The sequence below is a fragment of the Crinia signifera genome, chromosome 9, assembly GCF_055691185.1.
Source record: "Crinia signifera chromosome 9, ASM5569118v1, whole genome shotgun sequence".
NCBI classification, from domain to species: domain Eukaryota; kingdom Metazoa; phylum Chordata; class Amphibia; order Anura; family Myobatrachidae; genus Crinia; species Crinia signifera.
In genome coordinates this window covers 92,549,421-92,574,932 of record NC_139225.1, presented here as the reverse complement: position 1 = coordinate 92,574,932, position 25,512 = coordinate 92,549,421, and the positions used below count along the sequence as shown (strand labels likewise).

General features: G+C 47.7%; 1 protein-coding gene across 1 annotated transcript in view; it reads right to left on the bottom strand.

Annotated features, from left to right (window-relative positions):
- The window catches only part of ALG13 (ALG13 UDP-N-acetylglucosaminyltransferase subunit), a 154,175-nt gene that overhangs the window by 110,078 nt on the left and 18,585 nt on the right, over window positions 1–25,512 (bottom strand). Inside the window, 3 exon segments of the mRNA XM_083160737.1 lie at window positions 8,349–8,515; window positions 8,582–8,658; window positions 22,504–23,351. Coding sequence (XP_083016863.1) covers window positions 8,349–8,515; window positions 8,582–8,658; window positions 22,504–23,351 — 1,092 coding nt within the window.

Sequence of the window (25,512 nt, the reverse complement as noted above, 5' to 3'; positions counted from 1 at the left end):
TGTTCATGCTTTGTTTTTAAATTCTGAGCTTATCCCCAGTACCTCAGTGGGATATACATACACACACACACACACACACACACACACACACTTGGTACTTGTGTATTATCACGGCACCCATTGCGTCGCATCGCATCCCACAAATTAAGGTATGCGATGGACCCGATTTGAGCCTTTCCCCGGGATAAGTGTACAATTTTAATATTGCGTTATATCGCATAATAATGGCATGCGATGCGATTCCCATGTTAAATGCCCACCCAGACCCGATTTTTAATTGTATCCCCACCCTGATGGGTAATGACAATGTTAAATGCCCCCCCACTATCAACGCCACTACAATTAAAAATCGGGTATAATCGCGTCTCATCGCATCGCATGCGATGCGATTTTGTGGTTGTACAATGCCCTGCGATGGAAATTGGGGGCGCCGTGATAATACACAAGTACCATACATTTTAATGTTTGGTATCGGCCGGTACCTTATGAGATCCATTTTTTTATATTTTTATTGTATATAAATTTTTATTTTTGGGTGTTTATTTATATCTTGTGTGTTTATAAACAATATAGGTTCTTTAAAAAAACTTTAAACTGGCTAATTCTTCTGTCTAAAAACCCGAGCGCTTTCTTTCTGTGTCTGTGCCCTAAAAAGGTGTGTACACAAATGGCGACATTCTTAACAATTTGCCAATTCCAATGGATCGGAGTAATAAAATCAGATGATCTTCCGGTGTTTACACACTATGTTGCTGCGTGACAATTTGTGTAGTCTGTACATGCAAGGTGATGGAGAATATGGTTATCAAGAGCCATGTTGTGACCCTGTCACTCAGCTGGCATCACCAAGCACTTGGCAATTCTAGCGCCCCACCAGGTTCCATTTGCATATGAGGTTGCTGGGTACACACATCCTTAAGTGTATACCCAGTTTTAGCGCTTCCAAAAAACAATTAGAAATTAAAATGTATTCAGCAACCCAGACTGTAAATTCAGCAATTATGAAACCGGTAGGAATAAAAGGGCAGATGATTAAGCCTGGTAACACCAGCTGCAGTGCCTTAACTAGACATTTTGGGGCACTGTGCCAGAAAATGTATGCCTTACCTGTTAAATCTCTTTCTTTGAGGATGTCAGGGGCTAATGCTGGGTAGTGGCGTGGGAGAGAAAGCATTCCAGCACGTTAAACTTCTTCCTGCCTCCCAGGCAGCACAGGCTCCTCCCCTCCTCTACCCCACCTCCAGGCCAGGCAACTCAGTTTTTAACAAGCCAAGGCATAGACAAGAGAGAAGAAAGAGAACCACCCTACAGAAAACACATTGGCCTCTGATGTCCTCGAAGAAAGAGATTTAACAGGCAAGACATAAATCTCGTTTTATTCTTCGGGACAGGTTAGGGGCCACAGGGCTAACACTGGGATGTCCTAAAGCAGCCACCTAAGGGTGGGGATGCGCCTGTGCCGCAGCAAGTTCACTCTGGTCAAAAGCCGAGTCCTGGGAGGCAAATCTATCAAATGCGTAAAAGCGCAAAAATGGTGTTGGCGGATGACCGAGTCACCGCCTTGCAAAGTTGCTCTGCTGTTGCACCTCGCCCAACAGCCCAAGATAAGGGATCCCTGTTACCCCTGACGTCCTCGAAAAAAGAGATTTAACACCGCCCATAACAGCCTAAGATGCACCCACAGACCTTGTGGAATAAGCCTGGACCCCCGTAGGAACCAGAAGGGAGGCGCCCAAGTATGCCTGCTTGATGACAGATCTAAGCCAGTGGGCAATTGTCTGCTTATTAGCAGGCCGACCTCTTTTGAAACCCATAGAGTACAAAAAGAGTTGAATTTCTGAAGAGCCTTAGTGCGGCACACATAGATGCGCAAAGCACAGACCACATCCAGAGAAGACTATTCCGGAGAGGCATCCTGCCCCCGAAAGGCAGGGACTACAATCTCCTGGTTGAAATTAAATTTAGACACCACCATTGGGAGGTGAGAAGGAACGGTTCGAAGAACCACCCTGTCAGTATGGAAGATCAGGAAAGGTGACTGACAGAACAGGGCCTTTAGGTCAGACACCCTACGGGCGGAAGCAATTGCCAACAGGAAAACGGTTTTCCTGCCAACAATGATCCACAGACCTTAATGGTTCAAATGGTAAGGCCTGAAGAGTCAGTAGTACCAGGAAAAGATCCCACTAAGCAAACGGGGGAACAAAGGGAAGTTTGATTCGGAGGACACCCTGCAGGATAGTGCGGACATCCTGCAATAACGCGAACTTCCTGCAGAACAGGATGGACAGTGACGAAACCTGTACTTTTAAGAGAAGCGCAATCCAGCCTCCAAACCTTTCTGCAGGAATGACAGAATCCTGGCCAAGTGGTAAGTCCTGGGACTAATTGCGAGTGCGACACCGACAAAGGTATGCGATGGTAAGCAGCAGCCAAAGAAGATTTGTATGCCCTTGAGCAGGGCTGGGCAATTGCGGCCCTCCAGATGTTGAGGAACTACACATCCCAGGATGCTTTGCATTAGTTTTGCTATGTGGCCATGCAGAAACTGATGCAAGGCATGCTGGGATGTGTAGTTCCTCAACATCTGGAGGGCCGCAATTGCCCAGCCCTGCCCTTGAGCATAGTTGAGATGACCCTTGAGTTAAAGCTTTTGGCTCTTAACAGGGAGGTCTCAACCATCACAGCCAGATGCTGCAGGTTTGGCTGTAGACACGGTCCCTGAGTGAGCAGGTCTGGACGTAGGCAAACAGATCGGAGGGGCCACTGACAGAGCCTGCAGATTTGAGAACCAGATCCATCTGGGCCAATGTGGAGCCACCAGGATCACAGATTACTCTGAGGAGGAGCGAGATCGGGGGAAAGGCGTACATTAGAGCAAACGACCACAGGGCTGACAGGGCGTCTGCCATGTAAGTCCCCATGAAAAACCTGGACCTATATAGGGTGACCTTGTGGTTGTGGTGTGATGCCATCAAGTCCACCTTGGGTCTGCCCAAACATCAGACGAGCATCTTAAACACTTCCGGATGAAGTGCAAATTTGCCGGCATCCAGAGTCTAACTCAGGAAGTCCGCTTCCCAATTGAGGACCCCTAGAATAAAGATCGCTGAGCAAGCAGAAATAGTCTCCTCTGCCAATTGAAAGATGCAGGAGGTCTCTGCCGTGGCCGCCCAGCTTTGAGTGCCCCCCCTGGTGGTTGATATAAGCCACAGATGTCGCATTGTTCGACTGGACCTGCACAGCGTGACCTCAGAGCCAAGGTTCCACCAGGTCGAGGGCCCGCAAGACTGCCCACATTTCGAGGACATTGATTGATACCTGGGATTCTCGCGCATTCCATAATTCCTGGAAAGATTGTTGGCAAGTCACCGCTCCCCAACTGTGGAGGCTGACATTCGTGGTGAGACGAGTCCACTGGTGAACCCAAAACAGTCTCCCTGCTGTGAGGTTCTGGTCTAGAAGCCACCAGGATAGGGAGATCTGTACAGCCGGTGATAAGGCAATCAGGTGGGACCGAATATTGGTGTAGGATCATGACCATGTGAGTAGAACTGTGCATACTCCGCCATGTAAAAGGCCAATACCATCTCGAGCCCAGGACCCGCATGCAGGCATAAATGGACAACCACCAGAGGGAGAGGAGAGGTCCAACATGGGACAACAGAGTCCTGTGACGTTCCTCTGGATTCGCAAGATAGGTCCATTGAACAGTATCCAACTGGGCCCCCAGATGGATCATTAACTGCGCTGGAATCATGGAGGACTTGGGCCAATTTATGATCCAGCCATGACATTCCAGGACTTTTACCACTGTGGCCAAATGGGCCTGGAGAACCTCTGGTGATTGTGCCAGGATCAACTGGTCATCCAGGTACAGCAGTAACCAGATACCCTGATTGCGAAGTCTGCTGCCCATCACTGCCATGACCTTCGTAAACACGCGAGGTGCTGTTCACATGTCAAAGGGCAGAGTCTGAAACTGGAAAGGATGGTCCTGTAGTGCAACCGTTGAGGTTCTGGTCTGATGGGGATATGCAGGTACACATCCTGGAATGCCATGTAGTTCCCGAGTTGTAAGGCCAGGACTATGGATCGCAAGGTCTCCATCCTGAACTTTGGGACTTGGACAAATTTGTTGAGCCTTTTCAAGTTGAGAATGGGATGGAATGACCCGTTGGGCTTCCAGACTAGAAAGAGACTGGCGTAGACACCTGTGCCTCACTGAGGCGCAGGTACCGGAGCTATGACACCGGAAAACAGGAGCTTCTGGATGGCCTGCTCCAGAGCTCTGCCCTTTTCAAAGTCCCTTGGAGAACTTGTGGAAAAGAAGGAGCTTGATGGTCGACACCGAAAGGTTAGGGAGTAGCCTCGGGAGACCATGTCCCAAACCAATGACTGTTGTGGATTCCAGCCAGATGTCTGAGAATCACAGCAGGCGACACCCCACCCTGGGATCCCCCAGGTGGAGCCCCGCCCTTCATGCTGAGGGTTTGTCCTCTTGCTTAGAGTCAGGTCGCCTGGTGTCCCAGGGATGCTTCCCCTTGGCCTTGGAGGGCTTGGCTGGCTGGGGTTTGGTTCTTGCAAAAGAATGTCCCCCACCCCTGCCATGGAAACAAAGGGACTGGAAGGCAGCATGGGGACATGGTATAGGGGTGAATGGTAGAAAAGCTGCTTTAGAAGCTGCTATCGTAGCCAAAAGGTTATCCAGTTTAGACCCAAATAAGAGGGAACCCTCAAAGGGATGTGCTTCTAGGGTTTTCTTAGAGTCAGGGTCCTCCTTCCAAGATCGTAGCCACAGGGACAGACATGCTGTCACAGCCGAAGCAGACACGATGGAGCTATATCAAGTGCAGCCTCTTCTAAACAGAGTGCAGCCTCATGCATCATGTCAATAGTAGGCAACAGGTCATCCGCATACCCCCCCCCCCCTCTGTAGCAGTAGCAGCGAGGGTGGTTGTCCATTCCACCGTGGCCTTAGAAGCCTAGGCACCGCTCCGAAATGGTATAAATGAGTTTTTAGGGAGCTCTCCAACTTCCTATCTGGTGGGTCCTTGAGGGACGCAGTTGGGATGGGGAGTGTAGAGGATCGCACAAGTTTTGCGACATGTGCGTCTACCCTGGGAGCCGTTTCCCAACAGACTCTATCCTCCTGAGGGAGGGGGGTAAAGAGAGGTGAACCTTCTAGGAAGTGTAAACTTTTTATTGGGTATCTCCCAGGCCTCTATGAGCTTATCCTCCAAGTCCTTAGACTTGGGGAATACAGCCAGGGTCCAATTAAGACGTTTAAAAAGTAGTTCCGGAGGATCGCGGCAGTTCAGCTGGGTCCTGCAAATTCAGGACCTCTTTTACCACTGTGATCAAGGCTGCCACATCAATGCATGAGGAGGCATACCCCTTGAAAGGGGGGTCCTCATCATCCTGGTAATCTACCAGCCCCCCTCCCCCATCATCCTGCTCATCCAACTGCTCTGTATCAGTGTCCTGATGAAGGAGGGATAGGAAGGAAGGGGTAGCCCTGACTGGAGCTTTGCGCTGATCAGTGCTACCCTGTAAGGTTTTCTGGAGACCCTGTGCAGAGGCAAATAAAGCACTCACCCAAGGGGGCTCCACCACACACGGATAGTAATACCAGGGATGAGAATAGCCCTACAGCTGCAGGGGTGGTGCAGATGAGCGCTTATCTACTAGCTGCACCATCACCTGCATAAGGGATGTGGCCCAAGCAGGCTCCTGGGAGGAGGCTGTAGCTGTGGGCTGCACCTGTGCATTGTAGCAGCTTGCGCATAAGCTGCCCTGGACATAGTCCTGGGGGGATAGGCCAGCATTACAGGATGTACAAGACATCAATGCTGGAGCCCCAGTGTCACTGGGACTGTTACCCCTGGAAGACATTTGCAGTGTTATTGCACTGTGAACAGGCAGCTAAAAAGGAGCACAGTTAACACAACATACTTCTGACAGGCAGTGATCGTGTTAAAACGGTACACAATATACAGCAATCATACAATGCAAAGAAAAACAGCACTCAGCTCCTTAAGCAGCTATGGCTGACCGGAGCATTAACTCTGTAACCTTGGAGGAGAGGTACAGAGAGGACCAGCCCAGGCGTCCTGGTAGTGAAGGAGTTTAACAACGGGTGGCTGATAAGCTCTCCGTGTTCCTTCACACATGCAGCACGCAGGCAGGAAAGGAGCAATGCCGGGAACCTGTATGGGTGTGCCTTCCTATTGTACCTGGGAAAGGGGCTGTGTAGGGAGAGTCCACTCCCCCTGCTATCAATTGGCCGCCATAGGTGACCTCATGCAGCACCAGTAAAATGGTGGGGATCTGGCGCACACCGGCATAGCTGCCCATACATCTGCATTCCTTGTGGTCCAACAGGAGCGGGTGGCATACCAGCCCTATAATTTGGTAATTTGGATACAATTGTACTATATGGCCATTGATATTTGCACAGAACGTTACAATTCAACCTATTGAAAAGCAGATAGGGTAAAGCATACCCATACAGGGGGAACTACACTGCAGCAACCTTTGCTCCATAATTATGGCAAAATAAGGCATAACACTTGAAAGGACAGAGTGGCATAATTGTAAATATGTATATATGGTGTTATTGTACATACTTTGTTTTTTCTGAATATTTTTTATTTGACCAATGATTAAATCCTTATCTCAAACTGTGTAAATTGAGTAAAACACCCAGAACATCAATAGTGTATTGATGGTAGGGATATATGATGGTCAATTTGGTAATTGATTAAAAACACAAGCAAACAATTAACACCATTTGTATCAGTCCCTCATAAAGAATATTATCAATATAATATAAAATCGTAGGGCTTCAGGCATTGAATTTGAATTATAATTTGAAATTTTTTTATTCCCTTGGACACCATAAGCCTCACAGTTAATGATTTCAAATTAATATATACACAGCATTAAAAATAAAAATAAAAAAAAATGTATAAAAATGACAATACATACAAACAAAATTGGGGATTTAGAGTGCACCCCACCCGAGTTTCTTCTCTCTTTTTTTCCTTTTTTCAATTGACAGTATAAGAGTGGGCAGATCAAGGCAGGGGAGCTCGTACCACTGAACCTCAGAGCTGCCCACTTGCAGCTGCACCCAGATCCTCAGAGACCTGCAGCAGAGAGCAGGCTCCCAGACTCAGATGAGCAGCGTTATAGGGCAGAAGGAGGCAGCTGCTGGCTGTGTGCCGGAAGAGGGGGTCGCAACAATCCCCTGGGCGGAGAGCACCGCTTACACACTCAGCCTCATCCACTTCTACGGACACCTAACTATTTAAGTGAGGGGGGGGGGGGGGGGGAGGGATTGGCTGGTGAGGAAATGAGGCAAGTTTTCTCAACAGCATTGACAGGTCTCCCGGCTCTGCTGCTTGGCCACCACTTGGCTACTGCTCAGCTTTTGTTCAGTGCAGGCCGCCTGATAGCTCCACAGGACCAGCCGCACCAGATGGCATCCCCGGGGACCCACTCAGTTTGGAAAAGTGGTGTTGAGCAGGGTACAGGTCTCCTCCTCACAGCTTCTAGCAGTAGCACACATCAGTAGGATGCAGAGCACCTGTCCTGCCCAGCACTTCCCAGGTCTGTAGACTAGGTGTGTGCCTACAGATGCGTTGCAGACAAAGCACCACTCGCACCTCATTATGGCCCTGGTCAGCAGTGTTAGAAAAATTACATTTAAATACTGACTGGCTTATGCGTTATCACCCTCCACTTTATCAGGCCTAATACATCAATATCACACACACACACACACACACATTGTGTTTTTATAAACAAACAGGTTCAAGTTTATAGCATGGGTGGATGGGTTATCAGAAGTGAATGGCTTCAGATTAATACATTTGTTCAGAACATTAAACCGTGTACCCTCGAGTGTTCACTATGCTTGACAGTGTATATCCATGTGGATTAGTAGTAGTAGCACACAGGCTCCCATGTTCTAAACCCAATCCGGTCGACAGTTCCACAAACAGCAACTACATCGACAGGAACAAAAGATCAGCACAAGCAAAGGGTCAATGGGGACACTGTACACTTAAGGGGCATACACAAGGGGTGATTTCAGCCCCATCTCTAAGCGGTCTGACTAGATCGCTTAGAAGACCAAAAAAGTTTTTATTAAAAAAAAAATCATACAAAACCCTGAGCAGTGAGTAGGTAGCGCTGCGCACAACTGCCCCAATACACGTATGCCATGTAATGTAAGCTTGGCAGTTCCCAGAAAGGCACTGTTTGGCACTAGAGAATAAATGTCTGTTTTATACATGTATCTGTCCAATCTCCACTGCCATATAAGAACCGCAACCACTCACCTGCTCGGAAACCGCTCTGAAGAGGCAGGACGCGTCCTTGGCTGTAAGCTTCCTGTAGAGTCCCAGGCTGCCCAGATACTCGTCCATTGTTACTTCATTCAGAGACTTCTGGCCAAAGTACTTCTTCCAGCCCTTGTGCATGGTGAGTGGGTCAGCGGAGCCCGCTCAGCGCAGCGTCCGGCCAGGTGGGTGTGGTTCCTATATGTAACGTGGTCAGACTGTGGAGCGCACACCTGAGGGAGACAGCTGTGTGTACTGCAGAGCGACAGAGCACAGAGGAGGGCCCTGCACATCTGCAGTGGGGGTTTTCCTAAGAGAAAAAAGAGAAACAAAAGGTTAAGTGCAGTATTAGTGCACATTACCCCTAGCAGTAACGCAAGAGATTTAGCCAGAACGTCTATACATTGAATGTTTTATTTAAATAAACATGTAATACCACTTTCACGTTGCCAAAATAACCCTGTTTATTGCCAAGTTGAGGCTGGATAGCCCAGGTTCAGGTGGACTTCACTAGTAAATATTCCAGGTTGAGCAACCCAGCATTTTAACCTGGGATTTAAGCAGTGTTCTACACAAGTTGGATCCGGGTTAAACAGCCCTTAAATGGTCAAACCTGGGTTATTCAACCCATGGTCATCAGAGGCGTAGCGAGGGCAGAGCCGGCGGAGCACACGTTCCAGGCGCTGGAAGATTGCATGGCGCCGGAGCTGTGCTGGCACCGCCAGCTCACCCACCAGCTTCCCCGCCCACCCGCTAGCACACTCCTTCACTGTGCTTAGATGATTATTATTTTTTTAGGGAGCCGCGGCAGCTGCCTGTGTGAAGCTGCTCGCCGGAGGGAAAGAAGCTGAGCGGGGGGCGGGACACGAGTCCGGAGGAAACTGTGGCAGAGATTGTCTGCTGCCTACTGCCTAGCTCTGGCACGCTGATGCAGGCAGTGGGGACTAACAGCGCGGGGCCGCAGAGGGAGGTATCCTGCCTGGTAGTGAAGTATGGTGGTCAGTGGCTGTGTTTAGAGACGTACAGCCGCTCACCACAGCCACCACCTCCCCCAGCCTCACGCTGCCACTGATACTCTTCCCCACCGCTTACACCCTCTGCGGTCCCCAGCAAAACTCCCCGTGCCCCCCCCCCCCCCCACTAGTGAGACAAACTTATAGTGACAGTGCAGCAGCATTTAAAATCTGCCGCTGTCCGTGAACTAATCACTGCTCACGGATCAGCAGGCTTCAGGAGAGCGGAAAATTCAAAATGCCGCAGCGCTGCGTGAGGCTAGAGCAGACAGTACTAGGGGGCAGTAGCAGTGGTCTCCTGTTGTATCTGGGTCCACAATACTGCCTGAGACACCAGTCCCATGTGTCCACCTTTTGGTGGCCCTGCAGCAGCCTGCACACCTTAACTTCCCCCGCCCCCCCCCCACCCAGCAGTAAAGTGACGGTGCGCAGATCTCTCATACTCCAGCACCTGTGATGCAGAGAGGAGCCGCGTGGGACAGAATAAGAAAGAATATTGGTAAGTTTGTAATTGTTGCATAATGTGTATTGGGCCTCGCGGTGCGTCGCGTAATGTGTAATGGGCCTCGCGGTGCGTCGCGTAATGTGTAATGGGCCTCGCGGTGCGTCGCGTAATGTGCAATGGGCTTTGCGGTGTGTGGCGTAATGTGTAATGGGCTTTGCGGTGTGTGGCGTAATGTGTAATGGGCTTTGCGGTGGGTCGCGTAATGTTTAATGGCATTGCGATGTGTCACATAATGTGTGAGGGGCATTACCCTTTGAGGCGAGGCCACACACCTTCTTATATAATGTGTGCATTCTTTCTTTTTAAAGTATTTATTGGAGGGGCACATGGTTACTGTTCCCACTAATGATGGTCACAAACGGTGTGCTTTAGTAGAGACCTGAGTTAGGGGGGCCCCATTATAAATTTTGCTATGGGGCCCACAAAGTTCTAGTTATGCCTCTGATGTCATGGGCATTGCGGAGTGTTATATAGTATGCAATGGGCATTGCGGAGTGTTATATAGTATGCAATGGGCATCATGTGTGGGCTTATGTGTAATTGGAATTACAAAGTTCACTAAAATGTGCATTACGGTGTGTGGTATAATGTTGGTCCGTGCCCACTTTTCACTGCGCAGGAGCCTAACCTACTACAAATTGGTGGGGGGGGGGGGGAGCGAATCATTCCCTTACTCCGGGCGCCGTGGCACCTAGCTACACCACTGATGGTCATTGTAAACTGCTTATTGGCTGCTCAATGTGTGTCTGATGACATAAGCAGCCTGTGCCTGGACAGCAGAGTGCAGAGGAGAGTACAGAGAGGATTTTGCTTACATCCTGTACAAACAGGCAAATTGGAGTCCTGAAGAGGTGAAGGAGTTGCTGAGAATAAGGGGTGAGGCAGAGATTGCCAGGCAGCTGACAGGAATGGTCAAAGATTCTGTTGTTTACAGATATGTTGGCCCTTATTCTGGTTCGCAAAGGCAAATTCCTTGGAATGGACAAAACCATGTGCACTGCAGGTGGGCCAGATGTAACATGTGCAGAGAGAATTCGATTTGGGTGTCGTTTTACTTCAAAGTGAGATCTACCTTGTATATTGCAGTTTAAAATTAAAGCAGTCAGTATTTTCTCTGCACAGAAAAAATAACTCACCCAAACCTAATTCTCTCTGCACAAGTTACATCTGCCCCCCTGCAGTGCACATGGTTTTGTCCATTTGAGAATTAATTTGCACTTGCAAGTGAACCAGAATAACGCCTGTTGCCCAATTGCTGAAGTCCTCTGGCTTTCACAGAACTCAGCAGCAGGTAGTTAATAAACTGAAAGCTCTAAAGAAAAAATACTTGCAACTCCATGATCACAACAAAAATAAAAGTGAAGTCAGGGGTCAGCCTTGTGCTCTGTCGGCCATGATTGCTGCAATGCTGTGAGCTGGCCCTACCCTCTCCTTTTGTTCCCTTCTGATGTCATCTTTCTGAGCCAAAAATAGTCAATTTAAAATTACATACTGTACATTGGGCGAAATGTACTGTAATAGGGACGATTTTTGGTCATATTTAAAAATCACATCAAATCAGGTGCAAAAATCGCAAATATAATAGGTTGCGATTTTTTGGCTTGCGATTTCACTTCACAAGTGATTTTGAGCGATTGTTGTCAGTCATGAAAATGTGCGATTTTTAGTCATGAATTAGATGTTCCCTCTAATTTTACGAAGGCTGTGTGCGGCAAAAGATTTTGGCTGTGCAACTTTGGAAGGAAATTTTAATATTTGTGCGTCACATATATAACTAGAAAATGATGTTCAGCATTTGTGTTAACTTTAATTCAAAATGATATTAAACATTTAAACATTCAAAACACAGCACACAATGTAGTTAATAGGTGAAACAAACATTAATTGAGTCCACAACTGCAAAAAGGGACCACTGCTGCTTTGTGCGCTCTGTTGTAATGTCTGTGCGCATGCTCGTCGAGTTGTGTGCGCGCACAGCTTAGAGGGAACACTGGACTTCCCCCTCCTGAGCATAACCAGCCATGGAGACGCTTTCAGCCAAATCAGGGCTGAGCTATGCGTCTCCATGGAGACGCATAGAGCCAACAACGCTAGCAGCCTCTATAGCACTGGGGCAGTGCTACAGAAGCTGTTACCAGCACCACAGGAAGCTGGCCCACCCCGCTGTCAGCGCGGGGTGAGCTGCCTGTGAAGGAGGGAGGCAGCGCTGGACCATGGTGCGGTATGTTGGTGTAAAAGTGAGGTGTGTGTGAGTGTGTAATAAAGTTGTACTTTTCTGTGTGTGTGTGTGTGTTTTATTTTAACAATCTTTTTACAAGTGGCCTACAAGTCCCAGCGGGACCATTAATGCCCCGCATGCTGCGACTTGTGGTTTGCCAAATCTCAGCATACAGGGGAGGCCTGCTGGCACTTGTAGTTCACCTGTATAAAGCAATGTTATGTATGAATGAATTAACCCTCAGGCTGGTGTCCAAAGCCCAGAGACACCGGTGACAGCCCCGGGCTTCAGCCCAGGACGGGTGAAGCCTGGGGTGGGTTGGTCCCCACTCCCCCAGGTACCCCGTCCAAGGCTGACCAGCCATGGTGCTCATGGTATGGCCGGGGAGACCTTATGTAAAAAGTGTCCCCAGCTGTGGCATGACACTGCGGGCTGTTGGAGGCCGGTGCTGGTTTAAAAATACGGGGAACCCCCAGATTTTTTCGTCCCCCGTAATTTTGGAACCAGGACCGGTCCAAGAGTCCGGGGCTGGTTTCAGAAATACGGGGGACCCCTACACTTTTTGTCCCCCGTATTTTTGGAACCAGTTCCGGCTCAATGAGCCCGGGGCTGGTTATGCTCAGGAGGGGGAATCCCACGCTATTTTTTTTCCCCCATTTTAACTTTTACACATTTTTAAAGACTGAACCATGCACAGATCTCAATGGTTCTGTCAAATTCGCCTGTCAGAATCTGGTCTATTTTTTGGGTGATTTTTGGTTACGTTTACCAAAAAATCGCACCCCATTTCACTTGCAAGTTGTATACTTTATAATGAAAAAACATCTGGATGCGAATTGAAGTGTGACTAAAAATCGCCATTTCAAAATGTGCAAATTCGCTGCAAAAAGTGTGATTTTTTTACCGTGAATCGCACCCTATTACATGTGCAATTTTTGTAAAATGTGTGATTTCAGCCGTTTTTTTACCAAAAATCGCACCCCATTACATTTCACCCATGGTGTTTTAATGGCTGACCTGGGGTGACAGAAAAGGTGCCAACCCAGCAATAATGCGGGTCAAAAGTGCAATTAAAAGGGCCTGACCCGAGTTGTAAATCCCGGGTTGGACCCGGGTTTGCAATGTTAAATTGGTATTAGTGTACTTACCCTGTAGGCTCCAATCTCCTTTTGGGTTAGTCATACTGTATAATCCATTGAAATATCAGAACAAAAAAATAAGCATTTTACTTGCAAAAAAAAAACCCCACAGTAACTCACCTTTATTCAAGCATGAAGATAATACCAGGAGATCGTGTTTGAGTACCAAACTGTCAAGACATAATAATAGAAATATAACTACGTTTACACTACCATTTGGTACTCGTGCAGCAAACAGAAACTGGGTTTGTATAAGGTAAATGTTACTGTGGTTTCTGCAGCAGAGTGAATGTCTAACAATACTATGTTTCACTTTTTTTGCCCTCAATTGGGACTTTTCTTGCATTCAGTTTATTTCTGACACATCTGTGAGTGACATTAGTGCTACATGAATGTGTAATGCACAAGGATTTAAAGGCTTTCTTGAGATCAGGTGTGCATAGGGTGGGGGTGGCTCTTATGATTACACCACCTGTCCTTGATTCCTTACCAGAACTGGGAATGGTCCATCTAAAACACACATACACACGCCTCTTGATAAGATGTAGTGCATGCTCCCTCAGTTCTGTATTGGACACTTGGGGGGTTATTCTAGTTCATTCTTTCTGACAAAATCCTTCTTAGATGGACAAAACCATGTGCACTGCGGGTGGGGCAGATGTAACTTGTGCAGAGAGAATTAGATTTGGTGGGGTTTTTCTTCAAAGTGAGATCTATATTGCAGTGTAAAATAAAGCAGTCAGTATTTTCCCTGCACAGAAACAAAATAACTCACCCAAATCTAATTCTATCTGCACATGTTACATCTGCCCCCCTGCAGTGCACATGGTTTTGTCCATCTAAGAAGGATTTTGTCAGAAAGAATGAACTAGAATCAACCCCTTGGTTTGGAATTTAAGTTGACCTACATGATCCTGAAAACATGTCATGATGTTGCCACCCCACCAGAGTGAAAACCTGCCCTGTGCGTGTCTGCGAATGGCTTACGAAAATATTGCAGCTCGTCACACAGCTGTACATCCATTCTCAACTCACTCAGCATCAGAAAAAAAACTAAAATTTCTCTGTGTGCAATCTGCGCAGAACCCACTCTGCCAGTACGATATGATTTGGCTGATCAAGGCTGGAGAAGAAATCACACACCCTACCTAAAAAAAACACCTGGGAAGCCCTGCATTTTTCCTGACACTCCCAGAAAACTGCCAGTAACCACCCACAAATGGCAACTTCCTGTTACTCCAACTGCGGCTGGCTTGCAATAAAAAGTTTGCTACTGGCTGGTGTCACACATGCACATTACGGCCCATATGCATGTACAGCCCTTTGGTAATTGCCCACCTTGCAAAAAAGTCACATTGTTGCGGTCAGGTCTGAATAATCCCCTAAATCAGGCCTGCGCATCCTGTTGCCCTCCAGGTGTTGTTGGACTATTAGTCCCAGCATACTCTTTCAGCTATTTTTCTTCTTGCAAAGTATGATGGGACTTGTATTTTCACAACAATTGTGCAGCCATGAGTTGTCCATGAATGAATTTGATGCACCACATTTAACAGGTAGTGCCACCTCAGCCCACTGTTTGTTTTCAGTCTCTGCATGTTGCGGCTGGGCCATGGTGCGGTCACCTAGGTGCTACACAAGTAGAAATGGCTCTGACTGTAAAGGAGTCCCCCGCCAGTCACTTGGACCACCCCACAACAGCTAGATACCAGCAGTAAGCTGGCACCACTATCCTGCTGGCCACAAGATAATTTAAAAAGAAAATGGAATGGTGCAGGGGCTAGCCCCCACCCTCTATATGGTTATGCCACTGTGGTTAGATAGACCTCTGTCATCTATCCATGCAGCGCCTCATCGCTCAAATACATACAGTAAACAAACACAACACATACACATGTAGCCTCTGTCATACATGCATCAATGCACTGCCTCCATACAGCACATATATAATTATGCAGCCATATATGGCCTGTCATACATACACAGGCAGGAACAAGTACGCGTTCCACACCCCCACATCAAAGCACATCTTACCGCTGTCTTGCTGCTGCCACTGACTCGTGATGAGGCTTGCCGGGATATCACTGCTGCTGGCAGGAAGGCGCTGTTCCCCGTTTCACTTTCTTCTGCCGACTCTGCAGCGCCGCTCAGCTGCCCTAGCATGTACAATGCTGACGCTAGTGAGGGCCGGCTGGTGAGGAACGGGTGGGCGGGCCGCGGGCGTCTGGCCATCTGCAGCCTTAATGCGCGCTAGTCCTCATTGCCTCCCCTCACACACCTTTACCTAAGCAGCACATGAAAAGTTATGGTGTTTGGATAATATTAAGTAATTGGGCGGAGAATATAATACACATTTTCAGGTTTCACGTCTGATTATTAGCACATTCAAGTTATTTCATGCTAACTTCTTCAAGGTATTTAAGTACTGCACAACAGTCTTGCTACCATGAATGTTAAAATAGCTCACATAGATTAAACTAAAATAAAGTCATCCCATTCATAATAAACTAAAGAACTCTCAGCTTAGTAAATTGATACCAATGACTGCTTCTGACTGACCCCAAGGGTGTACTTAACACAAATTCCTACTTCTCACACTCTGCTGAGGGGTTTGCATTGAAAGTGTAGTAGACAGTCGATAGGTCGACACAGACAAAAGGTCAATAGGCACTGACTAGGTCGACATGAACAAAAGATTGACACAAGAAAAAAAGGTCAACCTGGGAAAAGATAGACTTTATCGTTTCTTATTGTAGTCCACGTGGATGGTAGCGTATAAAAAAACCTAAAAATAGGGGGAAAAAACTCATTCTGACCTTTTCATGCTCCAACCATTGTCATGTCAACCTATTACTTGTGTCAACACCCCTGTAAATGCCCAGTGTTTCCATCCCTAAAACTATTTGGAACACCACTTCATCAAGTTATCAAAATATTATTTCCCTAGTTTGCTATAGTTTGATAATTATTATCCAAAGATAAATACATGCAGGAAGATTTATCTGTCCAATTTGTGTGGTCTGAACAAAAGTCTAGTAATGTGTGGGAGCAAATAAAATTGTTTGATTGTTAAGGTAACAGCTGTAACCAATTTCTCTATACTTTTGGGTACATTGGGAACGGTCTCCACACAGAATCACAGGTGAAATAACTAGCTCTATCTGTGGTCTTGCCGGGTGACCAAGAAAACGTGCACTGTTGGGGGTCCTTACCGAGGTTAAGAACCACTGCTCTAATACATCACTAATTGTAAACAGAAATAACTGCTGTGTGTTTGTGTCGCTGTTCTGTTGCGTAGCCAGCATTTGGTCTGCATAGGTGAACAATATTGTGAGGAAAGACTGTTATTGAGATTATTAATATTGTAGGACCAAAAAACTGATGAAAATTGCATGATCAAAAATTAATCAAGATCCAAAACTCTGGGTTTAAAGCACGTCTCTGCTTCTTTGTTATATAGACATGGAACTCTCACTACAATCAGTGATTGTATAACACAGAACAAGTGACTATAAAAACTCAGGTGAAAGGATTCTGGGCTGTGTTATCTTGAAATTATAGCTAGGCTCAGACTGGCTTTACAGCTGCCATGGTATTCAGTTCTGGGCCCAAACCTAGATAGATAGGACCTACAGCACAGTTGCCTGGAAACATCATATTTTTGTAATGCACATGAGAGCGCAACAGCGCCCGGGTACTGAAGGGGCATAGTCAAACCTGGAAGGAAAAACAAACAATGAAAAATGCAGAGGCACTCTTTGAAGGGGGCTCAGCAGCTGGCTCTGGCCCTTCCAACAGGCCAGGGTCATTAGTAACTGTGCATCCAGTAAGTTGGCTAAAGGTTGCCACACATGGAACCATGCGGCCCCTGAATTTTGGACTAGATGGCATCGCAACTAGTTCAAAACGAATGCAATATGCTGAAGCAGCTTGCACTTTGAACTAGATGCGCATACCCTCCAACATGACCCATTGCATTCGGTACACAGTGCTCTGTTCCTGGATGTCCCTGGTAATGTATGATTGCCATCACCTGAGTTGAAACACCCTTCTTGTCAATTCCCTAGTTCCACACAGGTGATGGTAATCCTACATTACCAGAGAAGTCCAGGAGCAGAGCATTATGTACTGAATGCAATGGGTCATGTTGGAGGGTATGGATGCGATGCACTCTAGTCCAAAAGGTATGGGCTATATACAGTACTTGTGTGCTATGTGATGTACGTGGGAGCGCGCATCGCACGGGCAAGACACACTGTGTGTGTGGGCACCTATAAGCATACCTCCCATTTGTGCAGATTTTGGTAGGACAGTCCTATTTTTTTCAGGCACTCTCCTGCTGGGGTATACAGTCATAGGTATGGATGCCAATCCCGGGGCATTTTTTCAATCCCGGGATTCGGGATTGAAAAATGCTCGATCCCGGGATTGGCTTTCCCAATAAAAAGACACCCTGGCTGCCCCACATTTACCTTTATTTGTGGAAGCAGCAGGGTGGCCAGGCGCCCGGTTGCTGGGTGGGGGGACAGGTCATCCATACTCCTTGCTGGGTGCGGGCTGGCATGCTGGCTGGGAGAGCGGGTAGATTTGCTGGCTGGCCGGGTGGATTTGCTGGGCGGGCGGGCGGGCGGGTGGACTTGCTGGGCGGGCGGGCTTGCTGGGTTCCTGGGCGGGCGGGTGGGCTTGCTGGGTTCATGGGCGGGCAGGCGGGTTCCTTGCTGTCTGGACATGCGGGCAGCGCAGCATCAGCCTGCGCAGCGTGACCTCTGATCTCGTCACGCTGCGCAGTGCTGCCGGGAGAAGTCGGGCAGCGTCTGAGTGATGCTCAGACGCTGCCCGGCATTAGACTGCGCGCATGCGCAGTCTAATCCCGGAATCCCGGGATTGGAAACTCCAATCCCGGGATTGAAATCCCGGCGTTTTGGGGGCCAAATCCCGGGATCCCGCCGATCCCGATCCCGGGATTTGCCACCCTAGTCATAGGGTTGACAGAACGTAGGCCGACAGTCATTAGGTTAACCACTATAGATGGACAGTCAATAGGTCGACATGGTCAATAGGTCAAAATGGAAAAGGTCAATATTAGGTTTTTTTTTTTTTTTGTCGACTTAAGTTGACATGGACACCGTATAAGTTTACCACTTTGATCGCCATGCTTGGCACACTATTATATTCTCAGTCTATGGCCAATTAGATAATAAATTATGAAAATACACTTTAAAAAAAAACATGAAAAAACTCATGTCGACTTGTGTCAACTTAATGGCCATGTCAACATATGTCGTGTTGACCTAGTGACTGTCGACCTATAGTGGTCGACCTAATGCTTGTAGACCTAGTGACTGCATACTGTCCTGCTGTGATGACCAAGAAGCATATAAAAATGTACCTTTTTTGAAATAAAGAAATGCATTTATTTTTATTTTCAGGAGTTTTCACAATGGAGCAATTATCAGCAGGCTGCAATTGCACAGCACATGCCTCAAGGTGCCTGTGCAACTGTGCTTATACTGCACAGTGATAGGAAGGTACCATTGGTGTAGTTTTTGTGCAAGTGGATGTGCAAGCACTGGGTTTCACCGCAGCGCATACACATGCAGCGTTCAGTGCTCCATTTCTATTCAGATCGCTTACGGTGCATACTCCCTATACAATTTTTTTTTACCAATTTCGTTGAAAGACATTTGAACCCAGTGTCCTGGATGAAAGATGTTGACGACAGATGAAAGACGAAAGATCTAGCTCCAGTTTATAGGCTCTTTTTGAAAGGTATCCAAATTGAGCTGAATGCACAGTTGAGGAACAATGTTGATGAACTGGCGGGTATGTGTATCATCATTCTTCGTTCGTCGCAAACGCACTGAAAGATATTTTGCCCAATTTCGTTCAGAATGGCCGAAATTAACGAAATTGGTAAAAAAGTTGTACAGTGTGTATGCACCTTTAGAAATGGAGCTGAAATTGCCCTGTGTGTATGCTCATTAACGATCCAACCTTGATTAGACCCTAAGTGCAGGGACACCAGTTGGGCAGGTGGCTAATCAAACTGCAGTTTGTGTACTGAGCAGACTTAAGCTGCGTACACACGGAGCAATATGACCGCTGGCAATATATTGCTCAGTGTCCCGTTTTCATCTGCGAACAGAGATGGTCGCAGATGAAAATGTAACACTGCCAGGAGAAGAGGCAGGAGCAGTCGCTGGTCGGAGGAGCAAGCTCCTCCGACCAGTGACCATTAGGGGGCTAAAAACGGGAGCGCGCACCCGGCGATTTATCGCCGATGCACACTCCAATCGCTGGCAGTATGGTTGCTCAGTGATAAATGACTGTGTGTACACAGCTTAACAGGCAATAAACACAGCAAGCAGGATATCCTGGATTTCAGGATTGATGACAGATGTACTGTAACATGATTTTTGTGGAGTCAGGAGCGGGGAGACCAGCAAGTAGAAATGCATTACCAAGAACAAGTGAAAAGAGCCAACATTGTGACAGGGGTGGGGTTTGCAAGCTGTCACCTGGGCCATGGTGGAAGTGTCTGTGCAAGCTGTCAGGGGAGATGAATTTGGCATACAATGATTGACTTGGTGGGATTGTTTTAGGAAGGGGAGAACCAAATCTGTGACTTGCCTAGGGCCCCATTAGGTCTAAATACACCTCTGTAGGTACCATATCCCCAGTGACATAGCTAGGGTGGAGCGCCAGCTCCAGGCGCTGAAAGTTGACAGGGCGCCAGGGCCGCAACCCCAAGCGGCATTCCTGCCCTGTATGCCACCCACACACTGGCTCACAGTCAGTCTACAGAAAAATGTCCGCCGGTCTCTTGCACTGAGGACATGTCTAGTGCAGGAGGCTGGTACAGAGGGTGGGGTAATGAGGTTGTAGGCGCTATTAGGAAGTAGCCTGTGTCAATCACAGGCTGCTGTGCGTTCCACCTTCTTCACTCCTGCCCGCCTCGGTGTCTGGCGTCAAGACTCAAAGATCAGGTAAGACTGTACGCAGGAGCGCCTGTGGGGTCCTGTTATATACAAGGGAACAGCCTGTGGTTTCCTGTTATTAAACAGGGGGAGCAGCCTGTGGTGTCCTGTTATTAAACAGGGGGAGCGCCTGTGGGGTCCTGTTATATACAAGGGAACAGCCTGTGGGGTCCTGTTATTAAACAGGGGGAGCAGCCTGTGGGTCCTGTTATTAAACAGGGGGAGCAGCCTGTGGGGTCCTGTTATTAAACAGGGGGAGCAGCCTGTGGGGTCCTGTTATTAAATAGGGGGAGCAGCCTGTGGGGTCCTGTTATTAAACAGGGGGAGCAGCCTGTGGGGTCATGTTATATACAAGGGATCAGCCTGTGGGGTCCTATTATTAAACAGGGGGAGCAGCCTGTGGGGTTCTGTTATTAAACAGGGGGTGCATATATAATAATGGGGGGGGGGCGCGAAGCATGCCCTTCCTCTGGGCACTGTGGCACCTAGCTACACTGCTGCATATCCCCTAACTGTTCCAAATTAGGCGACACCCCTAATTTAGGGGTCTGTCCTGTTAGAATGTTGTCAGCTGTGGCTTGCATACCTTCCAACTATTAGGCAGCAGGAGAGACAGGCATATGCACGCCATAGGAGTGCCGGAAATTTTGGGGGCATGGCCTAACAAAAGGGGATGTGGCCTATATTCATGGCTCTCCTGCGAGCCATGCCCCCATTTTTCGACGCTGTGGGGACTGCCAACTTCTCCCCCCACCGGCCCCAGGAACGTCCCCAAAAACCAGGACATTGCCGCGGTAAACGGGACAGTTGGGGGGTATTGGCTTGTTCTCTGTACTGAACAGCTCAGAAGTGCTAAATCTTTATTTCAATGTCCCTTTATTTGTTCACGTGAAAGTTAGTTATTAAACATTAGCTAAAAGTCCATCAAAATGAGACACCTCGCCAGGGACAGATTATGGGGTTTATTCTAGTTCATTCTTTCTGACAAAATCCTTCTTAGATGGACAAAACCATGTGCACTGCAGGGGGGCAGATGTAACATGTGCAGAGAGAATTAGATTTGGGTGAGTTATTTTGTTTCTGTGCAGGGAAAATACTGACTGCATGATTTTACACTTCAATATAGATCTCACTTTGAAGAAAAACCCCACCCAAATCTAATTCTCTCTGCACAAGTTACATCTGCCCCACCCGCAGTGCACATGGTTTTGTCCATCTAAGAAGGATTTTGTCAGAAAGAATGGACTAGAATAACCCCCTATATGAGGGAGGGTGAGCAGACACTACCCCAACAGTCACTGCTGGAATTCCTACTGCTGGGAGATAGGGCTCTGTCATGCTGACTGTTGGCCTTATTCTGGTTCACTCCTTCTGGCAAATTCCCTGGATACTTGCTTTCTTCTGTGAATTGAGAAACTACAAAGAATTGTTTAGAAAAATGCTTTTATTCGCTTGATATAAATACATTTTAATAAATGTTTTATACATGCAAAATTCCTCGATGTTGATTTAAAGTGTGGAAAGACAGTAATAATCTAGAAATTACTATAATTGGGCGCTATATAACACTACTGTGGTGATGTTAAAGATAAGAGGTCCCACTAGTAGGGGATCAAGTGTTATCAGCGACCATTATTATAATAATAATAGATATTAGTGCAATCTTTGGAGATATTGTTTGTTACATATAAAACTGTCACTTCGGTAAATAAATTTACTGCACCTCTCTGTCCCTGTCACCCCTGCAATACTCTCACTCCCTCCTTGCGAGCAGCTCTTTGTCCCCATCACCCCCACGCCTCTTGCTCCCTCCTTCCTTGCAGCTTCCCATCCCCCTTGCTCCCTCCTTCCCTGTAGATCTACATCCCCATGTTACCCCATACCTCTCGCTCCTTCCTTCCCTGCAGCTCCCCGTCACCGCACACCTCTTCATCTCTCCTTCCCTCGAGCACCCGATCCCCGTCAACCTGCACTTCTTCCTCTCTCCTTCCCTCAAACTCCCCATCCCCGTCACCCCACACCTCTTCCTCTCTCCTTTTCTCAAGCTCCCCATCCCCCCGCATCTCTTCCTCTCTCCTTCCCTCGAGCTCCCCATCCCTGTTGCCCCCACACCGCTTCCTCTCCTTCCCTCAAGCTCCCCATCCACCTGTCACTCCACACCTCTTCCTATCTCCTTCACTTGAGTTCCCCATCCCTGTCACCCCGCACCTCTTCCTCTCTCCTTCCCTCAAGCTCCCCATCCCCTTGTCACCCCACAACTTTTCCTCTCTCCTTCCCTCAAGCTCCCCATCCCTGTCACCTCACACCTCTTCTTCTCTCCTTCCTTCGGGCTCCCCATCCACCTGTCACCCCACGCCTCTTCCTCTCTCCTTTCCTTGAGCACCCCATCCCCGTCACCCCGCACCTCACCTCTCCTTCCCATGAGCACCCCATCCCTGTCACCCTGCACTTCTTCCTCTCTCCTTCCCTCAATCTCCCCATGCCCGTCACCCCACACCTCTTCCGCTCTCCTTCCCTCAAGCTCCTCATACCCCTGCATCTCTTCCTCTCCTTCCCTCGTGCTCCCCATCCCCGTTGCCCCTGCACCGCTTCCTCTCCTTCCCTCGTGCTCCCCATCCCCGTTGCCCCTGCACCGCTTCCTCTCCTTCCCTCGAGCTCCCCATATACCTGTCACTCCACACCTCTTCCTATCTCCTTCCCGTGAGCTCCCCATCCCCCTGTCACCCCACGCCTCTTCCTCTCTCCTTCCCTTGAGATCCCCATCCCCATTACCCCCGCACCTCTTCCTTTTTCCTTCCCTTGAGCTCCCCATCCCCATTACTCCACACCTTTTTCTCTCTCCTTCCCTCGAGCTCCCCATCCCATCAGCCCACACCTCTTCATCTCTCCTTCCCTTGAGCTCCCCATTCCCCCGCATCTCTTCCTCTCTCCTTCCCTTGAGCTCGATATCCCCGTTGCCCCCGCACCTCTTCCTTTCGCCTTCCCTCGAGCTCCCCATCCCCATTACTCCACACCTTTTTCTCTCTCCTTCCCTCGAGCTCCCCATCCCCGTCAGCCCACACCCCTTCCTCTCTCCTTCTCTCGATCTCCCCACATCTCTTCCTCTCTCAATCCCTTGGAAATACAGGCCTGAGGGCAGGTGAACCAACGCACACTGGGGGAGCGGGTGACCAAGGCAATAAAATACTGCCTACATTCTCTCCGTATCTAGCTTCTGTAGCTTTGTCCCCAGTCTCCTTCAGCCTGCGCGTCATTCACTCCCAGTGCAGGCTGCAGAATCTGATGAAGGCATGTAAACACGCCGAAACGCGTTGAGAATACAGCATTCTGATTTCAGTACAGCATTGGAGAGTATCCTATCTCACACCAGCTCCAGCCATAAATCCTTGGAATTCCATACTTGACCTCATACGGACCAGTTTTTACATCACCATCTTGGATCCCTATACTGAGCCACATTCTGCAGCTACCAAGCCAGGTATTGCCATACCTTAAGAACGGCATCATTCCATCATTGGGTGATACTTGGGAATCCTTTACTGGGCAATCTCCGGGACTTCACTTTTCATCTTTAAACAAGGATATCCATAATATATGGTAAATATATACTCACTGGTGTTGACTTGGACACCAAACAAATCCTCCATAATATGGAATGCCAGCTGGAAAATTCTTATCCATCATTTTTTTATCAATGATCTTTTTACTATTTTGAGAATTCTAATATGTATTGTATTATGTGTGATATTGTTATTCATCTTTTTATTCATTAAACATAACTTCAGATATTGTAATAAATTATTTTCAGAAAAACCCTAGCGCTGTATCTTAGCTTTTTTTCTCTTTAATGTTTCTACAACTGCAGCTTTTCGATTTGTTCAGCTGCAGCTGATGTTGCCCTAACACACAGCACCGTCTCTGGCTGTTGTATCTGACACCCAGGGATTGGGTTTACCTGGAGAATTTCTGTCCGGTGGATGCACACACTGTCTGCAAGCACCAGTAACACCAGCTGCACACATCCAGGTGGAAGGAGCTGGTAATGGGCAGTGGCTGAAGCTGAGCTCATCGCTCAGCAGCGTTGCCCGGTACCATGGAGGGGGAGATGGTGGAAATCCTGGAAATTTTCCAGGAATGCCAGTGTTAGCAATGAAGCATAGCCCGGAAAATTTCCGGGATTACCGCTGAAGGGGTTACACTGGTGCAATATGGCCTGTTTTCATGAGATTGCAACGCATTGCTGCGATGGATCTTATGAAAACTGGCATATCGCAGGTGGTTTTGGTGCGATTGCAATGCCAAGCGCAGATCTCACTGGCTCCAATAAATATTTATCTTAGCCCCTGCTAGAATTGCATGAGATACATTATATGCAAAAGGACCACATACAATGTATCATATACAATCCTGTTCCCTGGGAAGGTCCCACCCACATTGCAAGCAAAACACATCCAACCAATTACTGAGATACATCTCACCAGTGTATGGGCACCTTTAGGGTGCCATGAGGACCGAGGTTGGGAATGACTGTGTAAGAGGGGGAGCAGACATGTCAGTTAGCATTAAACAAAAATAATCAGCGCAAGTTTAACTAATAATTTACCAATTTAAACAGCTAAAGGTGCCCATACACGTTACAATTATTGTATACAATATTGCATCTCGGTTTTGCGATGAGATGAGATCTAGTACAAAAAGTATGTGCAGCACATACTTTTTGTACTAGATCTCATCGCAAAACCGAGATGCGATGCAATATTGTAAACAGTAATTGTAACGTGTATGGGCACCTTAAGAATAAATTTACTTGATATAATGAACTCTAACTGGACGTATACAAACAGTAATCTAGGTGGCTGCTCACACTAGCATTCTGGATATTTTTTTAAGCTGAACAAGGTGAAATTATATATACACACACACATATATACAATTATACACACACATACATATACACACACACACACACACACACACACACACAGTACCAATCCAGGTAGGCGGCACCCGTCGGGCTTGTCAGCAAAAATCTCACAAAGACACCCAATAGTGCAAGCTTTCGGGTTCTTTAATTACCCTTCGGCAGGCGGCATACAAATACAAGACCCGAGAGCTACCTGGTTGATCCTGCCAGTAGCATATGCTTGTCTCAAAGATTAAGCCATGCACGTGTAAGTACACACGGCCAGTACAGTGAAACTGCGAATGGCTCATTAAATCAGTTATGGTTCCTGGAATTCCAGAGTGTTGGATGAGGAAGCAGCTCCTGAGAGTGTGTCCTGATCCAAGCTGGTAATTTATCTTAGAAGATTACC